This window comes from Gekko japonicus, unplaced genomic scaffold (genome assembly GCF_001447785.1).
Source record: "Gekko japonicus isolate JY-2015 unplaced genomic scaffold, Gekko_japonicus_V1.1 scaffold14, whole genome shotgun sequence".
Lineage (NCBI taxonomy): Eukaryota > Metazoa > Chordata > Lepidosauria > Squamata > Gekkonidae > Gekko > Gekko japonicus.
The window spans coordinates 2,419,807-2,439,610 of NW_015176452.1; the positions used below are offsets into that span (position 1 = coordinate 2,419,807).

A 19,804-nucleotide genomic window follows, 5' to 3' on the forward strand; every position below is an offset into this window, starting at 1 on the left:
TACAAAAATTAAATTTTTTGTTACAGATTACCCCAGTTTCAATTCTTGAAAAGACTTCTGGCAAAGACAAATAAATAAGTTTGTATGGAATGATAAGAAGCCAAGAATAAGATTTAAAGTACTGCAAGACGACAAGAAAAGGGCTGGTCTGGCAATACCTAACATTAAATTAGCTGCTGGGCTAGTTTGGATATCATATTGGATCAGAAGTCCACATAACTATTTGTGGTTTAAAAATCTATATCAAAAAACAAAACCCAAGATAAAAGACATATAAGAGACAGCTTATTTAAAATTTGGGAAATGCTGTGAAAGAGAATCAGCCCTACAATTCCATTATTAATGTTACCAATAGATTCTTATTATGGCAATTATGTAAGGAAAAACAATGATTTTATAATTTAGTAGCCTGCTACCTGTGCTTCGTTACGGTATTTAAGTTCCGTAAATCCAGTTATAATATTGATGATATGAAATTTGAAATGTGACATTTGTTGTAGGAATTCTAACAGAGGAGATTGTAGTGTAAGAAATGAAGTGAGACATACGTACTTTTTTCTCTCTCTACTGAAGGACCTCTCTCTAGACTACATTGGTGGTTCTGCCCTCAGGTGCTAGGATCACCAGGCTGCTTGATGAGCTCACTCTGGAGCAGGCCACGTAGAACTGTTCATTTAAGAAGCAGTCATCTGTTAAGTTAACTCCTGCTACCTTCCATGAAAGTGATGGGCTCTCTACTTGTGATCCTGGATTGTTTTGCTCATATGGAGACAGTGTTGTTCTGAGCACCTCAGGGTGATCTTGCTGGTACTTGGCATGTGCAACTCAGGGCACTGCAGGATTACTATGTGCAGATGTCTTTGCCACATCCCTAAGTTGCCTCCTCCTTGTAGCGTTGGTGTATCTGGCGCAACATTTGCCAAGGGCTTTCTTGGGGGCAGTAAGAGGTGAGAGGTGTGAGGGGGAGTTGGTGTGAGGGAGTGGTGATGTGGTGGACATTTCTTCAGGTTCATGAGGGAGGCACACATCAAAATGGCTCCTAGAAATGTCCTTTACTATCTACCCATAAACATTCATACCCTGGCCCTGCTCCTACACCTGACAGACACCGGCCTGTCTGGTGTTGGGGGGGGATTGTACAGGAATGATGACCATAATCCTATCAAGTCTGTGGCAGAACCGGCCTGCTGACTTACAGATCGTGTTCTGCCAGCCCCCTCATTGGCTGCCGCCAATTCCTGGAGGGTTCTATTTCACTTCCTTCCACAAGGGTACTGCTGCCACCACTGTCCTGTTGGGGTCTTCCTGCCAGGAGGGACAGACTCCTATCACCCCTTCTCAAACTGAGACCCTGCCTGTGGTCTTCTGCCACCCAGCTACTGCTTACCACAGGGGCCAAATGCCTTCTTTTGGGGGGCCCTGAAGGATTGGCAATGGGTGCCTTGACTGCTTGCCTTCCCCCTTCCCAGGGCTCCCCTCTTACAGTAGCGTGGTCTAAGGCAGTTGGGGAAACTATGTGGTCCAGAGAACAGTACCAGCTTCAAAAAGTAAAATATTTATTTAAAAGAGAAAAAGGTTACAAGCATACTTTTAGCGCAGCACCAGATCTGCAACCAGAAGGACAAATAAAAGTTGGTGATAATTACATCCCCTGTCCCTGGTTCTAAAAATTACTCCAGCTAGACACTGAAGTAGAGCAGGCAACTCCAAGCTTAGAAAGTTGCAAAATGTTCTAAGGATGTTTCATTACCTCTGGCATCCTGAATCCAGGCAGGTCTAGCCACATGTTCGATGGTCCCCAGCCTGCTGAACAGAGCTCAGCAGTCTGTCCGCTTCCAAGGACCAGCATCAAGAGCCAAGAGCCCCTCTCTCCTGGGAGCAAGCACTTCTATTAAATCTCTGACTCCACCCATTCTGCATCACACTCTCAACCCCCTTTGACTTGGTCCACCCAGTGCATCCTAGGAGCCCTCCTTGCAGACATTCCGGGAAATCTCCAGGAGTCACCTGGAGATTCCTAACACCAAATCCCTCAGTTCCTTTGCAAGTCAAGCTCTTTGCATAACCATGGCTGGTAATTGACTAGCTTCCTGCCCTTGGGGGGGGGGGGAGAACAGAAACACTTTAAAAACTCAGAGTGGGGAGCAGGGGTTCTCCACAAAGTCCAACATACATGTAAAACCAGAGTTGCTCAGAAGATTCAACATGGTCACATTTAATGTCTAACGAAATTGCTCAAACATGAGGGGATTAGTTAAAAGGTAGTTGAAAGGGAGAATGGGGAGAGACAAATTTCTTCAAGATGCATAGAAATATCTGACTGGTTGTTGCTAGGGTGCTGGGTTAGAAGAATTCTGTGTCTCATCCAACAGGGTTCTTCTTACATTCTCAAGAACAGGTAATCACATTATGAACAATGTACTGCCCACGATGATGATGCTGAACTAGCTGGTTGTGTTAGCATCTCTTAGATGATGCCCTCACCAATTACATTTGTTCATGCTTTACTGTTTCTTAGAATAATCCTATAAAGAGACTTGTCCTTTGCTTGATTTGTTGCAGATTTCAATGCCACACCAGTGGCTTGAAGGAAACCTCCCTGTGAGTGCCAAATGCACAGTGTGTGATAAAACTTGTGGCAGTGTCCTGCGCTTGCAAGACTGGCGCTGCCTCTGGTGCAAAGCCATGGTGAGTTAAGCGCTCCTGTTGGGCCTCTGTGTACTTTTACTCTCCTTTTTTGTCCTATGCATATGATGTCACCCTTTAAAGGGAAGGTTTCAGATCTATTCCTCCAAAGGAATACCTCTTCCTCCGACTTGGTTTTTGTCTAGCCAATAGCTTCATTATAAAGTACTTTTTAATGTTTATAAGTGGCTTTGATCAATTTTTAGCCTAAGTGATATGGGAAAATGAACAGACCTATTGTGTAACTATCTATAGTATCTTTGAACTGCAGAATACTATCCACTGATTCTGCAATGGGAGGAAATATCTCATGTGGCATCTTGCCAAGAAAATCTCACTGTGTTCAACGAACAGAATTAGATTTCTAGAAAACTAGATGAATGTAAATAATAAATATTAACTGGATCTTTCAGATGGCAGAGTTTGAGACCTAAATAGGTTCCTCTTGTGTCTGGGAATTAGTTGTTTAAAAGCCTGGCTTGATAGCCTAGTACGATAGAATTGAATTATGTTGAATGCCTTGCTGGTTTTAATTAATTAATTAATTTTCACACTGCGTTCAATTTAATTTTAAACTAGCATTCAGAACAGTTTAACACAAATGTTTAAATCCTAATACATCCAAAAATGTTAAAAGCAGCAATACAAATACATGCTAAAGCCAACCACAAATTAAAAACAGCTGAGCATCAGCAACTGAAAGAGCTGCAAAACAAATTTTAACTTGCCCTCAGAAAGATAATAGGGAATGATATGAGTACCCATGCAAAAGAATTCCAGAGGCAAATTAACAGGAAAAATCCTACTTCTCATGGAGGTCAATCTAGCTGCTACATATGATGAAACTTTAAGATGGTAAATTGGGGGCAGGGGGATTCATATGGCAGGAAATGCTACCTGAGATTATCAGGGCCCTGGCTTTATAGGTCAAAACCAGCACCTTTGAATTGGTAACCAGTGCAGTTGCTCTAAATAGGTTACCTATAAGTATGATAATTCTATCCTGTTAACACTTGAAAGACAGCATTCTTTGTTTGCTGAAGATGTTTCTGTACCATCTTCAAGGGCAGCCCCATGTAGCTTACATTAAAGTAATTTAATGTGGAATTCACCAAAGCAACAATGATGTCTTTCAGTAGCAGAGACAATGGATGTATCAGCTGAAGCTAATAAAATGCATCCCAGGCGCTAGCTGCTACCTGGCATATTGGGGTAGTGTTGGATCCAAAATTAGCACCAGTTTGTGAACCCAATTTTTAAGCAGAGTTTGGCTTCATCCAAGACAATTATTTTCCCAGCTAAGCAATTTGCTTACACCTCCACAATTATCAACACTTTCTTAGCTGTACTGAATTTAAATGTATTCATCCAGTCTGCTGCTATTCTCCTATACATCTGTGTCACAGTGGCGTACCAAGGGCAGAGGGTGTGCTCTGCCCTGGATACAGCTTAAGGAAGGCTCTTGAAGGGGGTCCTTGAAGTCAGCATCATGCTATGTCCCCCAATATCTTTCCTTTTGTTTTTAAAATGCAGTTCTGGCTGCAACCACTAGGGGCTCAGGGAAGTCTGAGCATAGCAAAAAGCACTCTAGGACTGGCTAGACTTCCCTTTCTCTATGACTGAAGCAAACTTGTTTAACAGATCGTACAACTATGCCAGTGTGCTGATAGCTGCTACAATAATTGCCAGCCTGCAGGTCATTTTCTCCAACAGTCTAGCCTTTCCCTCTTCCTTTCTTTGTACCCAGCTCAGACAAGTCTTGCAAAACAGTAGTTAAGGTGTTGCAGCAAGCTAAAACAACCTTTCCTTCTCTTTTCCACATGTTTCTCATTCACATCCTTTGTTTTCACTTCTTGGTCTCAAGACATTCTCATCCCTATCCTGCTTGGTGACAGAAAGTGTTTAAGAGTAATACAGTAGCAAACCTTTGTTAATATTATGAACAGAAGGCACTGGGTTTGCTGGGCACTGTACACTGCACTAGTTCTGCTGGGCTTACAACCCCCCTCCCCCTTGTTTGGTGTATGATTCTACGCTTGACATCAGCTGGCATTGCCACAATGGCACTGAGTTTGCTGACCATTGTACATTGCAGTGGTTCTGCTGGGCTTGCAAAAACGCCCCCCCCCCCAAGTTCTTACTGCATAGGTTCTCTGGTTTGATTTTAGTCCTCTGAAACTATGGAGGATGGGGGCATTTTCTTTGGGGGGGTAGGGTGTTTCCTTTTTGGGGGTAGTCTGGTGAAGCTTGTGATCACTATTTTGTGATGCTTTGGCTAGTGTTAGTTAGTAAAAGTAACAGGTCAGCTGCGTACCCACACTGCTCAGCTGTTAAATGGCCCAAACAGCTGAACCAAACCGGACAAAAGTCTGGTAAATGTTTGGGGAACGTGCTTTCCCTGAACATTGGTTTGGGGTCTCTGAACTGGGCCAAGTTCATGCCAAGTTTTGGTTTGTGAACCGGTTTGTGTCATCCCTAATGGCAGCCCTGTGGGGTTTTCAAGGCAAGAGACCTTCGGAGTTTGTTTGCCATTGCCTGCCTCCATGTCGGCCCTGCTTAGCTTTTGAAATCTGGTGAGATCAGGCTCTCCTGGGGCTGTCCAGGTCAGGGCTAGGCTGAGAGTAATGTGACTTGCCCAAGGACACCCAGCAAACTTCCATGGCACGAGTGGGAATTCAAACCTTGATTTCCCAGATCCTAGTCCAACACTTTAACCAGTACACTGTGCTGGCTTTCGTGATGGAATAGCATGTTGGAATTTGAATCTTTTTTGTTGGCATGATTATATATACAAAGTTCAATGAAATTTTTTGCTGTCTGCGTTTCTTTTCTGGCCATTGAAACAAAGTTTGGGTCCAGGTGCACCTTTAAGACCAAAGTGTGTTCTGCTGCTTCAGACCAACATAGCTACCCACCTGAATCTATTTCCTGGCCATTATTATTATTCACATTTTATTTCATGATTTCATGATTGTTGTCTAGAGGAGGGGCCCTGACCTGGATAGCCCCAGCCTAGCCTGATCTCACCAGATTTCAGAAGCTAAGCAGGGCTGACGCAGAGGCAGACAGTGGCAAACCACCTCTGAATGTCTCTTGCCTTGAAAATCCTACAGGGTCGCCATAGCATGGGCTATCCAAGTTGACTGCTACAACAAAATAAATAAAACTGATAAGAGTTGTGAGGCAGATGTATATGTATATTCTAAGTCTTCTAGGCATTACCTCTTTAGGAATATGTTCTTAGAATAACTTTGTGTTCTTGCTTATTTCCTGTGCCATTTTAGTTTCTTGGGCTTTCAAATGGAAATTGACAAAAAAAATTCTACCAGTTAAAGCAAGACTTTAAAAACTTTAACTGGTATTATTGTTCCAGGTACACACCTCATGTAGAGACTTGTTACCAACCAAGTGCCCACTTGGCCTTTGTAAGGTATCCGTCATCCCCCCTACGGCTCTCAACAGCATTGATTCAGATGGTGAGTATTAGAGAATGCTTCTTAGTGTTAGCTTCACATCTTTCTGCACTGTTCTATTGTTTCATTGGCAGTGTTGGTATAACACAAAAAGCTGCTATCCTCATAAGATAAGAAAGAACACTGGACAAAGACTTCCTTTCTCCTCCCTTCCTCCCTCCATTCTTATTTTCAGGGGTATTTTATTTTCTTATTTACATGTATTGCAAATTAACAGATCAAAAGGTTAGCAAAGACATAATCTTTATGAGAATCTACTCCACTCAAAGATAATATATTTGTTTTTACTTAATTTCAAGGTGTTTACTTATTTCTTTTGTAATAGTTTGTAAAATAGTAGACATTTCAGTAAACTTCTTGATAAAATCCTGGCATAGAGCACAGCTGAGCATATGCAGATCCATTCTCAAAGCTGCCCATTGGATCCAAAGGACCATGAGCAAAGTCCTTTTCACAGAATGGATGTTTCATTCTTCTCTCTGTCTTCTTCAGCCTCCTGCTCCACCTGAAAAGCTGCTCCTGAGGGTTGGGGAACTCTTGTAAACAGCATGGGATGCAGCCCAGGGGGCTGTAGCTTGAGTGGGAAAACTGCTGAAATCACAGACACACACCCTCTTATGTGAGCAAAAATGCCTTTGGCTCATGCAGTGGTTATCTTTAGCTCCAACCCTGTATATATATATATTATGATCTTGATGTATTTCATCTTAAATATATCTTTAGAGGATCTTGGAAGTCAGTGATAAAATATCATGGGAATAAATGGGACAAGGTGGCAGCACATGGGCATACTATTTGCCTGCCCAACGTTACTGTTGTTCTGTAGGTTACTAGCCACCCTTTGACAGAATAGCTTAATCTGTTCTTGGTTTTCCATACAGGTTTCTGGAAAGCCACTTGTCCCCCGTCTTGCACAAGCCCTTTGCTGGTCTTCGTCAACTCAAAAAGTGGAGACAACCAGGGTGTAAAATTCCTACGAAGATTCAAACAACTGCTGAATCCTGCACAGGTCTTTGATCTCATGAATGGAGGACCTCACCTCGGGTAAGAGCTGTTCTCTTGATGTGAAGCTATTTGGAAACTATACATAAATTCTTCAGTTTATTCCGTTTCCTGAAGGTAGCAATTATTATTATTTTATTTATTTACATAATTTATATCCTTCCTTCCTGCCCTTACAAGGGCCGCCAAGGTGGCCAACAATTTAAGCAAAAAGGCAGGATAAAACACTGAGATTAAACACTCACAAAATATAATAAATTAAATAAAACACTTCTATTTATAGCCTAACATTGTCACCTTTTACATTTATAAACATACGTAATTATAACATCCAAAAGCTGGTGGTAATGGCTAAGTGTTACATCTTAAAACACGCCACCTTAACTTAATGAAGGAACGACTATTTCTGCAAGCACTTTAATTTGTATGATTGTTTTAAAATGTTTTATGTGGACTTGGAACACTTCACCCATTAATGTAAGCCACCCTGAGCCTGTTCACCGGGAGGGCGGGATACAAATGCAATTAAATAAATAAATAAATAAATAAATAAATAAATAAGACACACAAAATATTGCATGCAGGCACTCAACAGAATTTATTTATTTATCTATCAAATTTATCCCCCGCACTCCTGGCCAAGGCCGGCTCAGGGCGATTTACACAGAGTAAGACATATAAATTACAGTTAAAACAGTTTTAAAACCAACTAAAACCATTTGATATAATAAAGTGCTAGTAATCATTATGTTATTTAACGATGGCAGCCATTGTTCAGTGGTCCCGTCTCGCAGTCAGCTCGTAGGCGGCTGGCACAGGCTGCTGTTGTTGGTGACTCCTGGAGGGCAGGGCTCTCTATTCTTCAGCTGTTAGAGGTGGCTCCTTGATTGAAGGCCTGGTGGAAGAGCTCCATTTTACAAGCTCTGCAGAACTGTAAGAGGTCCCGCAGGGCCCTGATCTCTTCTGTCCCGCTGAGTGGGAGCTGTAAGAAGGGCCAGTCGGTTCTGGGATCCTGATCGCAGTGCTCTCTGGGGAACATGTGGGGAAAGGTGGTCCCTCAAGTATGTAGGTCCCTGACCATAAAGCTCTTTAAAGGTAAGAACCAGCACCTTGAAATGAATCCGGTATGGTATTCACAGCCAGTGCAATGCTTTTAGCACAGGCTGGATATGCTCCCACTCAGGGAGACCCATCAAAAGCCTGGCCGCCACATTTTGCACAAGCTGCAGTTTCTGGATTTGAGATAAGGGCAGCCCCATGTAGAGAGCGTTACTATAGAATTAGGAGGAGGGGGGATTCATACCCTGCCCTTCACTATTGAAAAGAGTCTCAGAGCAGTTTACAACCCCTTTCCTTTCCCTTCCCCACAACAGACACCCTGTGAGGTAGGTGGGGCTGAGAGAGCTCTCTCAAGAACTGCCCTTGAGAGATCAGCTCTGAAAGAACTTATGACTTGACCCAAGGAGCTGCATATGGAAGAGTGGGGAATTAAATCCAGTTTTCTTAGATCAGTGTCTGCGTTTCTAACCACTACACCAAGCTGGCTCTCAAAGCAACAAGGTGCTGTTTTTCCTGTGCTTGCAGGCACACAATAATTTATGCAGGTGCTGTTTTTCTTGTGCTCACAAGCACTAAGTGATTTGTACACTAAGCATAAATTATGTTCCAAAGCAAATAATTAAAGACTGAGTGTCTATTATATAATGCTGAAACAGGCTTCCAAAACAACTTGATTAGGAGCCGTTGCACGTTGGCAATAGTCAAGTAGGTGGACCATCATCAACAACACGCATGTCCCAGGTAAGCCTTGCATTGCAAAAACATCTTCAAATCTGGTTTACTGTTGGAATAATAAAATATCATAACCATAGTATTACTCACATCCACCATCATTAGTACATCCAAAATTAACATACCAGCATTGCCAATATTCAGAAGAGAATACTCACCCATAACATCTATATACTAATAGCCAAAATGCCCCTTCTGTGCGGATATCTAAATCCGCACATCGGGGGCACTTGGGGGGCAGAGAGATTTTCCTGCACACTTGGGGCAGTCCCCAAGTGTGCATAAAAATCTGAAAAGTTTAAAAAACTATACGGGGGATAGTTAAATCCCCCCAAAAGTAAAAGAGCATTCCCTGTGCATGCGCAGAGTATGCTCTGGGAACTCCACGGTGGGCCTGGCAGCTGGGAGGCACTCAGGCCTTGCTGCCAGTGCCCGGGGCAGAGATCAGCGGGCCCAGCAGCTGGGAGGCGCTCACGCCTCACCATCGCTGCCTGGGGGGAAATTGGCGGGCCCGGTGGCTGGGAGGCATTCAGGCCTCGCCGCCGGTTCCCAGGGAGGGAGAAGGCTTACCTGCAGCTGCTTCCTCCTCAATGTGGAGCTGCTTCTGCAGGCCGGGAGCCTTTAGGAATACTCCCCCCTGCGAGTATTGCAGGTCCCGCTTCTTGTTCTGCATCTTAGCCATTACCACCAGCACTTGGATGTTACATTTACGTATGTTTATAAGTGTAAAAGGTGACAATGTTAGGCTATAAATATAAGTGTTTTATTTATATTATAGCTTGTGACAGTTTATCTCGGCATTCTGTCTTCCTTTTCTGCTTTGTACACACTGGGAGTCTTTCTCTTCTTGTTTGGCCAACAATTTAAAGCATAAGTTATAAAATACATTATAAAACTATCAAAACAAACCCCTCTCCCAAACATACCTGATTAAAACAACTTTTAAAAGAGTTTAAAAACAGTTATAATACATATAAAACATTTAAAATGCATACAAAACAGAAGACATCAGTTGAGAAGGGATCATTGAGGGAGTGCCAAACGAAACAAAAAAGTCTTCACACACAGCCGGAATGTGGCAACAGAAGGGGAAAGACAAATCTCCCTGGGATGAGAGTTCCAAAGCTTTGGTGCCATGACTGAGAAGGCCCTCTCCCAGATTGCCGCTTGCCTAATTTCAGATGGCAGGTGGCACCCGAAGCAAGGCCTCTGAAGATGACCGTAATGGTCAGGTGGGTTCATAAAGGATTAGGCGGTCCTTCAAGTATGTTGGTCTCAAACCATACAGGGCTTTAGAGGTGAAGACCAGCACCTTGAATTGTGCCTGGAAACAAATTGGAACCCAGTGTTGGTGGGCCAAGACTGTGGCGATATAGTCCATACAACCCATTCCAGTTGACATCCTGCCTGCAGCATTCTGTACCAATTGAAGTTTCTGAACACTTTTCAAGGGCAGCTCTACGTAAAGCACATTGCAGTAATCTAATCTAGATGTAATCAAGGCGTGCTCCACAGTGGCCAAATATTTTCAGCCAATGAAAGGTCGAAGCTGGTCAAAAGCACTCTTGGCCACAGCTGCTACCTGCTTATCCAGGAGTAGGCCTGGATCCAAGAGCACTCCCAGACTTTGGACCTATTCCTTCAAGGGAAGTACAACCCCATCCAGAATGGGTGGCACCTTTGCAACTCAGTAAGAAGGCAGATACAGTCACCATATTTTTATGATAGATTTGTTTTGTGTGTCTGCCTCTCTGATACAGTACATACTTGTGCAATAACCTCAGCAGGCATACTTTAGCATATTACAATTTTAAAATCCACGTTATTATAAGGTAAAACCTAAGACTTCTTTACTATATCAGGTGGTGCCCTAATGACGAAGAGAGCTGTGTTTCTCAAAAGCTTATGCTACAATACAGTTTGTTAGTCTTAAAAGTGCTATTGGGCCTTTTACTATCTTTCCATAGGTAGTTTTAGAGGCCTCTAAGTCTAAGGATTGCTTCCTGATGAGATTTTTATTACTCCCTGCAGTTAATCTTCCACTAGAAATTTTGTCGTTGGAGTGTAATTAATGTTTCTATATATCTTTGAATGACTTTTAAGGTTTTGTTTCCTTTTAGCATTTTGTAGGTTATATCCTCCTTTATGCAGCTCCATGGCTGTGGGGCAGCTCCATGATCTCTGTGGGGTTGTGTGGCTCTGGTCACACGAGCCGGAAAATGTGGGGGGGAAGCGTGGCTGTTTGCCCCGGAGCAAAATAATGCGCGGCTGCGCAGTCAGACGTCCCATCGAGGTCCCGTGGTTAGGGGGGAGGTGCCGATCACACGGGTTTAACCCCTTCCAGGGCTGCAGAGGAATGCAAACTGTGTCCTCCGTCTGGTCCCCTCCAGGAGGAGCTTCAGCCGGGCCGCCCTCCCGCCACCCCCCCCCGCACCTCAACAGGGATAAGCAACAGCCAGGAGAAGTGGTGCAGCAGCTGGAAAGCCCCCCCCCAGGTCTCCTTAGAAGTAAGCCATGCACCGAGAAAGGGAGGGAGGGAGGGAGGGAGGGAGGGAGCGTTGTCGTGCCAAGCCGTGGCCATCCTAGGGTGGCCACCAATGCACCCTCTAAGCTGCAGAGTCTTGCGAGCAAAAATCCGGTGAGCTCCTGGCATTAAAGTGGTGAGTGAGCCATTTGGCCGCTGCATCAATCAGTTTGCTCTGGAGCCACATCCCTTCCTGAGCGAAGACAAAAAATGTATGAACTGGAAAAGGGATCAGACGCCCACCCTTGCCCCGCGGTTTCCAGAAACTAGTACCTCAGAGGTACTAGTTTTTTAAGCCGCATCTTCGGCAGGAAGCCTCGGGTTCGCCATGGGAGCTCTACGCTTCCCAGATGTTGCGGTGTGATCGCGCCCGGAAAATCCCCCTATCTTCTGTCTCTGTAGCGTGGCTAATGCTCCGTGTGACCGCAGCCTGTGTAAAGATCTTGCTTCCTTAAGAACAGGAATGCTCATGCAGAAATTCCTACCTCTCTGTGACGCAAATAGATCGTTATTTCCTTGTACACTTTGTCATGTATTCAGATTAATTTGGAATCCAATGGAGGACCAAAATCACCCATAGAAGGGTCTTTAATTCTTAATCACATTCACTTCTGTAATAACATGTTAAATAGCTAGTCTTTTCCCCCCTTTGCAGTTTACGTCTATTCCAGAAATTCGACACATTCCGAATTCTGGTGTGTGGTGGGGATGGAAGCGTTGGGTGGGTTCTCTCTGAAATTGACAGCCTCAGTCTCCACAAGCAGGTACGTTACGAAAGAGTTTTTCTGCTTATAGTACAGGAAAATATCACGTCACATACAGTTTTGCCTGAAATAATGGCGTAGCTAAGGCCAAACCAAGACATTATATGTAAAACAGGTGGTGCTTGAATTTTTTATTTGCCACCTGATGGGAAGGGGGATGGGAAATCTATAAAGCAGAAGCAGCAGAGGAGGTGTTTAAGCATGACCCCATTGCTTTTGCCTGCAACTGCTTCCCTCAGCTTGGCTTCTGTCTGGTTTTGTGAAGAAAGTGAACTTGTATGACCATTTTCCCCAGGGCCCAGTTTTGAGGCAAAATGGCCTCTTTAAATCCAGTTCTGAGGAGACTATTCAAAATATTGAGCCATTCATCTGTAGGTGTTCATCATGCAGAAACTTCCAACTTTAGCCGTGTCTTTTAAACTCTTATTGCTTTTATCGCAGTTTGCTGTTTCCTGGTGGGAATAAGAGAGGGGCCTCAGGGATGAGCCTCTGCATGAGCAGCTTCCACACAGGCAGATGTGGCCTTGAGGCTGCTGCTTGGCCTTGAGGCTGCTGCTTGGTCACATAAATAATGCCTAGATCTTGAAAGAGCTATTTTCTTGAAGTGAAAGCACTGCATTTATGGAATTTAATTTCTTCTGGTTGCCCCCCCCTTTACACATCTTGCTACAAAAGGGTGATAGCACCACCAGGTGGTGAAAATGAAACATTGAACTTTCACCAGTGATTTGAACAGATTTGTGCTATCAGTGGATAAATTGCAAGTAGGATTAGAATTGATTTGCTCACTGTATTATAGCTTCTAGTAATAAGGAGGTTTTCTTACCAGCTACGATTTGGGTATTGCATCCTAGTGATGGTGGTTTTTAGTTCCCTTAATGTACCTAATGGTTCCCTAAAGTTAAAACAAGAGAACAAGAAACTACTTATTTTCCTAATTGGCTGTTACACCAGGAAGTGAAATAATGAGGCCAGTGCAAGGAGATGGATGAAGATTGTGGGCAAATGCAGTCATGTTACATTTCCTTAATTATGGTGAAGGCTAAAAGGAAGAGTTTGTGGAAGAGGCAGGTTTTGAGGTGTTATTTTGAATAGGAAGAACCTGTTTAAACAGGGATAAGAGAACAGAGGCGTAGAGTAGGTATTCTGGGAATAAGCTCCATTTTACAAAACAAGGGATTGAAAAATTAAGATGTTGAAAGAATATAACTGAAACATGGATGGCATATCATATCATTTTCTCATAGTGACTTGTTTGCTAGAAATAAATTAGAGACTCTTTAATTTTTGGGGGGAGGCTTAGTGGATTATGTATCCCTTTTGATTATCCTTGTTTGTACTCTCTTCTTTGTGTAGTGTCAATTAGGAGTGTTACCTCTGGGTACCGGCAATGACCTTGCTCGTGTGCTGGGCTGGGGATCTGCTTGTGATGATGACACCCAGCTCCCGCAGATACTGGAAAAGCTTGAAAGGGCCAGTACCAAAATGCTTGACAGGTGAGTGCTGCTCCAAGATGCCAGAGCCAAGCACCTGATTTTCACTTGACCCCTGAACATTGTGCCACTTCTTCAGAAATAGTGCCTTCTGAGGAAGGCAGACATGATCCCTGACTTGCATTCCACTTGAATTTATTACTGAGCAGCAGCGTTCTTTTCCTTGTATCATGATTTCTAATGCTGCCAGAACGTTCCTGCCTCCATAAATAAGCTTCAAAGCACCTGAGCTGTAGTGATGAAATCTGTCTGTTCCTCAGAATATACTCCCAGTTCTATATGTGCATTGGTGTAAAGCTCAGCTGCACTCCCACACACAGGCTGCCTGAATCCATTTTAGAGTCTGTAGGATTTAAGTAGCCTAAATAGGTTTGTAGTTTTTGCAATTGTATTCCTTTTACAGGTAAGTATAAAGGGAATTCCTTATAACACTATTATTATTTGATTGAGTTGTATTTTTAAAATTGCATATTCATAGCAAATGACATGAATTGGAACATGATACCGTATTTTCGGACCATAAGACGCACCTGACCTTAAGACGCACCTAGTTTTTAAAGGAGGAAAACAGGGAAAAAAGTATTTTTGGGGGGGGGGGAATGAGCAGATCTGCCCTCACAGAGAAGCCTGAGCTGGTGCCACTGGACTGTTTTGGATTGCTAGCAGCAACACACACACACACACAAACCCTACTCAGCTCCTCCTCTAGCTGGAAGGAACTTGCAAGGCTCCAGCAGCAACACAACCTGGGAGCCCTGGCAGTGGAAGGCTCATGGTAGGGGCCAAGGAAGGAGGGAGAAAATCGAGGGGTGACTCACCTCTGGAATGACTTCTGAGTCCTGATGGGGCGGGGCAGCAACAGCGTGGGTCAGGCTGCAAGCAAGTGCAGCTTGTGGGAAGTGAAACACAACGAGGGAGAAGGGAGAGCAAATCAATACACTGCAGGGGAAAAGGGGGGGAGGAAAGGGGGGATAAGAGAGGCAGGAAATAGATTCAGTTAAATGGAGCAGGGGAGAGAGGGAGAGAGGGGGAGGGAAGGGAGCAATTAACAAATAGTTGCAGGGGGAAAATGAGGCTGTAGGAGGGGAGGGGAGGGGGAGGCACAGCTGAAATGGGGCGGGGCCAGTGCACACGGAGAGGCTCTCCTCCAGCTGGGTGGGAGGGAACAGTGAGAGGAGGGGAAAGGGCTGGGACTGCCCGGCTGAGGTCAGTCGCCCAGGAAGTGACCTGCGCCTCTCTTCCTGTCCCCCCTGACCACCAGGGGGCCCGCCTGCCTTGGCAGAGCTGAGCTCCGGCTAGGGCCAGGGCTGGGCTGTCTGTACGTGTTCCTCCTGGGGGCGGGGCTTGCTGCCTTAACTGCCGGAGCTCTGTCCTGGAGGGCTCCGGCTGGAAAAGACCCTGGCTGCTGCGCCACGTGTTCTCCTGCACCAGCCCCGCCTTCAGTCCATAAGACGCACTCACTTTTCCTCCCACTTTTTTTGGAAGAAAAAGTGCGTCTTATGGTCCGAAAAATACGGTAATTTTTTCTGCTCTGCTCTGCTTCAGCTCTGTGCTGTGGAAGACAGCATTCTCCAATATGTGAAGTACAGAAAGACTAAAGATACTGTCCGTGTTTTCTTTTTTGCCTTTTGGGACTAGCATCCCAAATTTTTCCCCCAGTTCAGTTTATTTCAATACACGATCAGCTTGGAAAGTATTAACAAAGACAATAAAAACTACCATATGCAATACCATTACTAGCAAAACAGACGTATATGTGCCATTATATTCCAACATTTCAAAATTCTTACACACATTTCACAATAGTGGTAGTTTGTTCTTTGAACATTCAACCATCTGTTTTCATATTGTACATGCCATTATACAAAATTTTATTACACTACGAGTAATTTCTTTAGAGGAGACGGAAAGGAGGAGGGAAATGCATAATTGCTCTGATCTTCCAGGGAAGTTTGTTAAAATCAGCATTATATATTGGGAATGTATATCATTATAGTAGGGACACTGTAACAAAATGTGATTAGTGGTCTCAAATGTTTCCCATAAATATCACAATTTAACAAAAAAGCTTGTTCTTTAGAAGACTCATGCTGTGCATGTTCCTATTATGTCCTGATCAAAGAGGGGGAGACCTGTTTAAAGAGTCTCTCCCCTCCTTTTTCATTCATTTCACCCCAATCCCTACATTTGAAGGGATAAGGTTGAGCATGTGCACATGCATGCTGGACAGCTACCCTTGGGCATTCTGCACCTGAACCAAAAAAGTCAAAATGACTCACTTCCCATGTTCATGTTTTCTGAAGCATGGAGATAGATTGGAGGCACTAAAACTGCACTCCATCTGGAATCTGTTGCCTTTCATGTCACTTTATGGATAAGGCCAGTCCTGTGTCAACCAGCACCAGGTCTTTTTTAAACTGTGTGATGATTCTTCCTCATTAGGTGGAGCATCATGGTGTACGAAACAAAACTCCCTCGTCAAGCATCCACTTCAACAGTTGCTGAAGATTTCAGTGAAGACTCTGAGGTAGAGAGCATTACAAATGTTGAACAACCTGGAACTAGGGAAGTTAGACAATGAGGGGAGAAATAGAATGGGTGTGGGAGAAGCTCATGCTGTGCAGGATAGGGAGCTGTAAAGGGAGGGATGGCCACTAAGTAAAGAAAAGTGCGTGGAAAGGGCTTGGAGTACTATATACTGATTAACGTTGGCTCAGGAGTGTGCAGCTCTGAAAATTATTATACATGTAATGATTTCTGAATGTCACAAGGTGCAGCAGATTCTCTTCTATGAAGATTCTGTGGCTGCTCATTTATCCAAAATCTTGACATCTGACCAACATTCAGTGGTCATCTCATCAGCTAAGTAAGTATTCGGGGGGGGATATGATTAAATGCGACAGCCAGATACATCCTGGATGGTAGGCATATAGCTACTGCTTTTCTCTCTCTCCTTTTTTCCCCTCTAGGGTGCTCTGTGAGACTGTGAAAGATTTTGTGGCTCGGGTAGGGAAGGCTTATGAGAAAGCAACGGAAAGTTCTGAAGAGTCAGAAGTTATGGCCAGAAAGGTATTTGGAGGCTTTCAAATAACCTATGTGTAGAAGAACTAAGTTTGAGTCCAGTGGCACCTTTAAGATCAACAAAGTGTTATTCAGAGTGTAAGCTTTTGTGTGCAAAGCACACTTCTTCAGGCAAAAAGAAGTGCGTCTGAAGAAGTGTGCTTTGCACACAAAAGCTTATACTTGGAATAAAACTTTGTTGGTCTTAAAGGTGCCACTGGACTCAAACTTTGTTTTGCTGCTTCAGACCAACACGGCTACCTACTTGAATTTTTCTATGTGTAGAAGGGTTAGTTACTAAATTATCATCAAACCCTTATACTTTGCTTGTAGTGTTCTGTTTTGAAAGAGAAGCTGGACTCTCTTTTGAAGACACTGAATGAAGAATCTCAAGCATCAACTTCTCTGCCAAACCCACCGCCTACCATTGCCGAGGAGACAGAAGATGGTGAGGGTTCTGGCAGTGTTTGTGATTCCTCTAGTGAACGTTCGGTGGGATCATCTTGCACCACCCGTCCTCAGATATTCCGGCCACGTGAACAGTTAATGCTGAGAGCGAACAGTCTGAAAAAAGCCATTCGTCAGATTATAGAGCATGCAGAAAAAGGTAAACTCTGGGAATTCATGAATATACTTCAAGGGGAGCTTGGAAGTATATAAGTGTCCTTAATTTCAGGCATGTAAATTAATTGCTGTAACCTTACTTTTATTAGGATTTTTAGTCAGGTTTCTGTTTTTTTAAGAGGTAAATGATAAGTTGTGAGGGTTACATATGTAACCCAACAATCCACTTAGGTTAAGAAAAAAAATAGGGGGAAATTGTTGTAAAAAGCCTTTTGAATATCCAAGAATATGTTTGCTAAATCACTCCTAGTAACTCGCTTATTGACATTCTCAAAGAATCCAAAAGGTTGGTAAGGAAGGACGTCCCTCTGCAGAAACCTTGCTGATTTTAACCTCAGCAGGGCTTACTCTTCTGTATCATTATTCTATTTTCAAGAGGGGTTTTTTGTGTGTGCCGGATACTTATTTCCACCAGCAGGAGGCTCACTCTCCCCCAACAGCTTTTCCTACATAATAAGTAGACTTCCTGGGTTTGTAGAAAAATCCAAAAACTAAAAAAATCCCTTCAGGGACAGCTGAATTCCCCCCTAAACCTTTTGAAATGGCCTCTCGCATGGATCTGCTTCAGGCATCAATGGTGAGAGATTAGAATGTGGGGGGGGGGGCTTCTAAGGCTTCTAACGGGCTCTGTCAGTAAAAGGGTGGGGGAAGGGCCCTTTCCAGGCCTATTTTGGCTTTTCAGGGAGGGAGGGAGCCTTGGGGCCAGGCCTCACAAGAGTTGCCAGTGCCAGGCTGGGGGATTTCTAGAGGAGGGCTGGGTTTGGGAAGGGAGAGGCCTCAGCTGGGTATAATGCCACAGAGTCCCACCCTCCAAAGCAGCCATTTTCTCCAGGGAGACAGACCTCTGCTGTCTAGAGTCCAGTTGTAATTCTGGGGGGTCTCCAGATCCCATTTGGAGGTTGGCAACTCTAGGCCTGGTAGTAGTCTAGGGTTGCCAGGTCTCCCCGATTTGCATGACTCATCTAGCCTCGACTGCTTGCTACTGTTCATCATAGGGTTGCCAAATGGGCCCGGGGGGTGGGGAATCCCCCACTTTGGCGGCCCGATTTCTGACGCGACAGAATCGGCCCCTGGGGGAAATCCCCCCCCCGCATGCACGTCACCCGGATGTGACGTAGATACGTTGTGCGCGTGCGCGCTTTGTGCGCGTGCGCACCGGGAGGTCCCTAGGAGTCCCCCGCCGAGGAGGTGAGTACAATTTGGCAACCCTAGTTCATCAGCAGCCACCCTATGAAAGCCAGTGAGGTGCAGCAGTTAGAGCTTCAAAGTAGGGTCTGTAAGACCCAGGTTCAGATCCCCATCTTGCAGTGGAAGCTGACTGGGTGATTTTGGACCAGTCACACACTTTCAGCCTCTCCAACCTCACAGGGTTGTTGTGCAGATAAAAAGGAGGAGGGAATAATGAAAGCTGCTTTGGTCCCCACTGTGGAGAAAGACTGTAATTTTCCTAGGTAGAGGCTGGGGGGTGGAGATGGAAAGCAGAAGACAGAGAGGCAGATAAAGGTAGGTTGGCTGTTGGGTGGGAAGGAAATAGGGTTGCCAACTCCAGGTTGGGAAATTCCTGGACATTTGAGGGGTGGAGCCTGGAGAGGGTGGGATTTGAGGAGGGGAGGAACTTTGGACTGGTGTAATGTCATAGACTCCACCCTCCAGCCATTTCCTCCACAAGAACCACCATTGCCAGCCTCCAGGTGAGCAAAATACAATGTTTATTCAATCCAGCTATCACCAGGTAACACAACGTGTTTCTCCAAGCAAGTAGAGGACTGATAAAACCCACTCTGCTAATGGCCTGCAGGTGGACATAACAACTCCAAGTGATCTTAAAGATACATTACACCACATCTCCCTTTTTCAAAGAGAAAGATAACTTAAAATCTCTTTGCTTTACACATAACTGAAAACATTTACAGAGAATATAAAAACATTTCATTAGACCATTAAGAGTATAATTAAGACCACATATATTATTCAGCTATATATCTTTCTGGCGAGAATACCACCCTGCCTCTAGATGTTACATATCTAGGTTGCCTTCCTTCCTCCTGGGTCCGTTCAGATATATTTTCATGATGTTGTATGTCTGGAGCCTCTTCCTCCTCATTATCATTTTGATTACTCTGTTGTTCTTCTGATTGTATCTGATCCTTCACATCCTCCCCTGTATTAACTTTCTGTTTTACATTCTCCTGTTCCTCCTCCCCTAAATCCCTCCTTTGATACCTAAGTTTACGTCTATTCCGCCTATATATAGTCCCATCTGGAGTTATGACTTGATATGTCCGAGGCTGTGCACACCTCTCTAACACCTTTGCTGGAAACCATCGTTCTTTAGCTTCCACCCACACCAAATCTCCTGGCTGTAGTGGCTTAAGCGATTTTGCTGTC

The 19,804-nt window shown here is 44.2% G+C and overlaps 1 protein-coding gene across 1 annotated transcript in view; it reads left to right on the plus strand.

Moving 5' to 3' along the window:
* Positions 1-19,804, plus strand: part of DGKD (diacylglycerol kinase delta) — a 105,308-nt gene that overhangs the window by 59,240 nt on the left and 26,264 nt on the right. Inside the window, exons 7-15 of the mRNA XM_015426814.1 lie at positions 2,563-2,688; positions 6,059-6,161; positions 7,040-7,202; positions 12,131-12,239; positions 13,596-13,735; positions 16,175-16,259; positions 16,504-16,598; positions 16,702-16,801; positions 17,126-17,399. Coding sequence (XP_015282300.1) covers positions 2,563-2,688; positions 6,059-6,161; positions 7,040-7,202; positions 12,131-12,239; positions 13,596-13,735; positions 16,175-16,259; positions 16,504-16,598; positions 16,702-16,801; positions 17,126-17,399 — 1,195 coding nt within the window. The remainder of the gene's footprint in view (positions 1-2,562; positions 2,689-6,058; positions 6,162-7,039; positions 7,203-12,130; positions 12,240-13,595; positions 13,736-16,174; positions 16,260-16,503; positions 16,599-16,701; positions 16,802-17,125; positions 17,400-19,804) is intronic.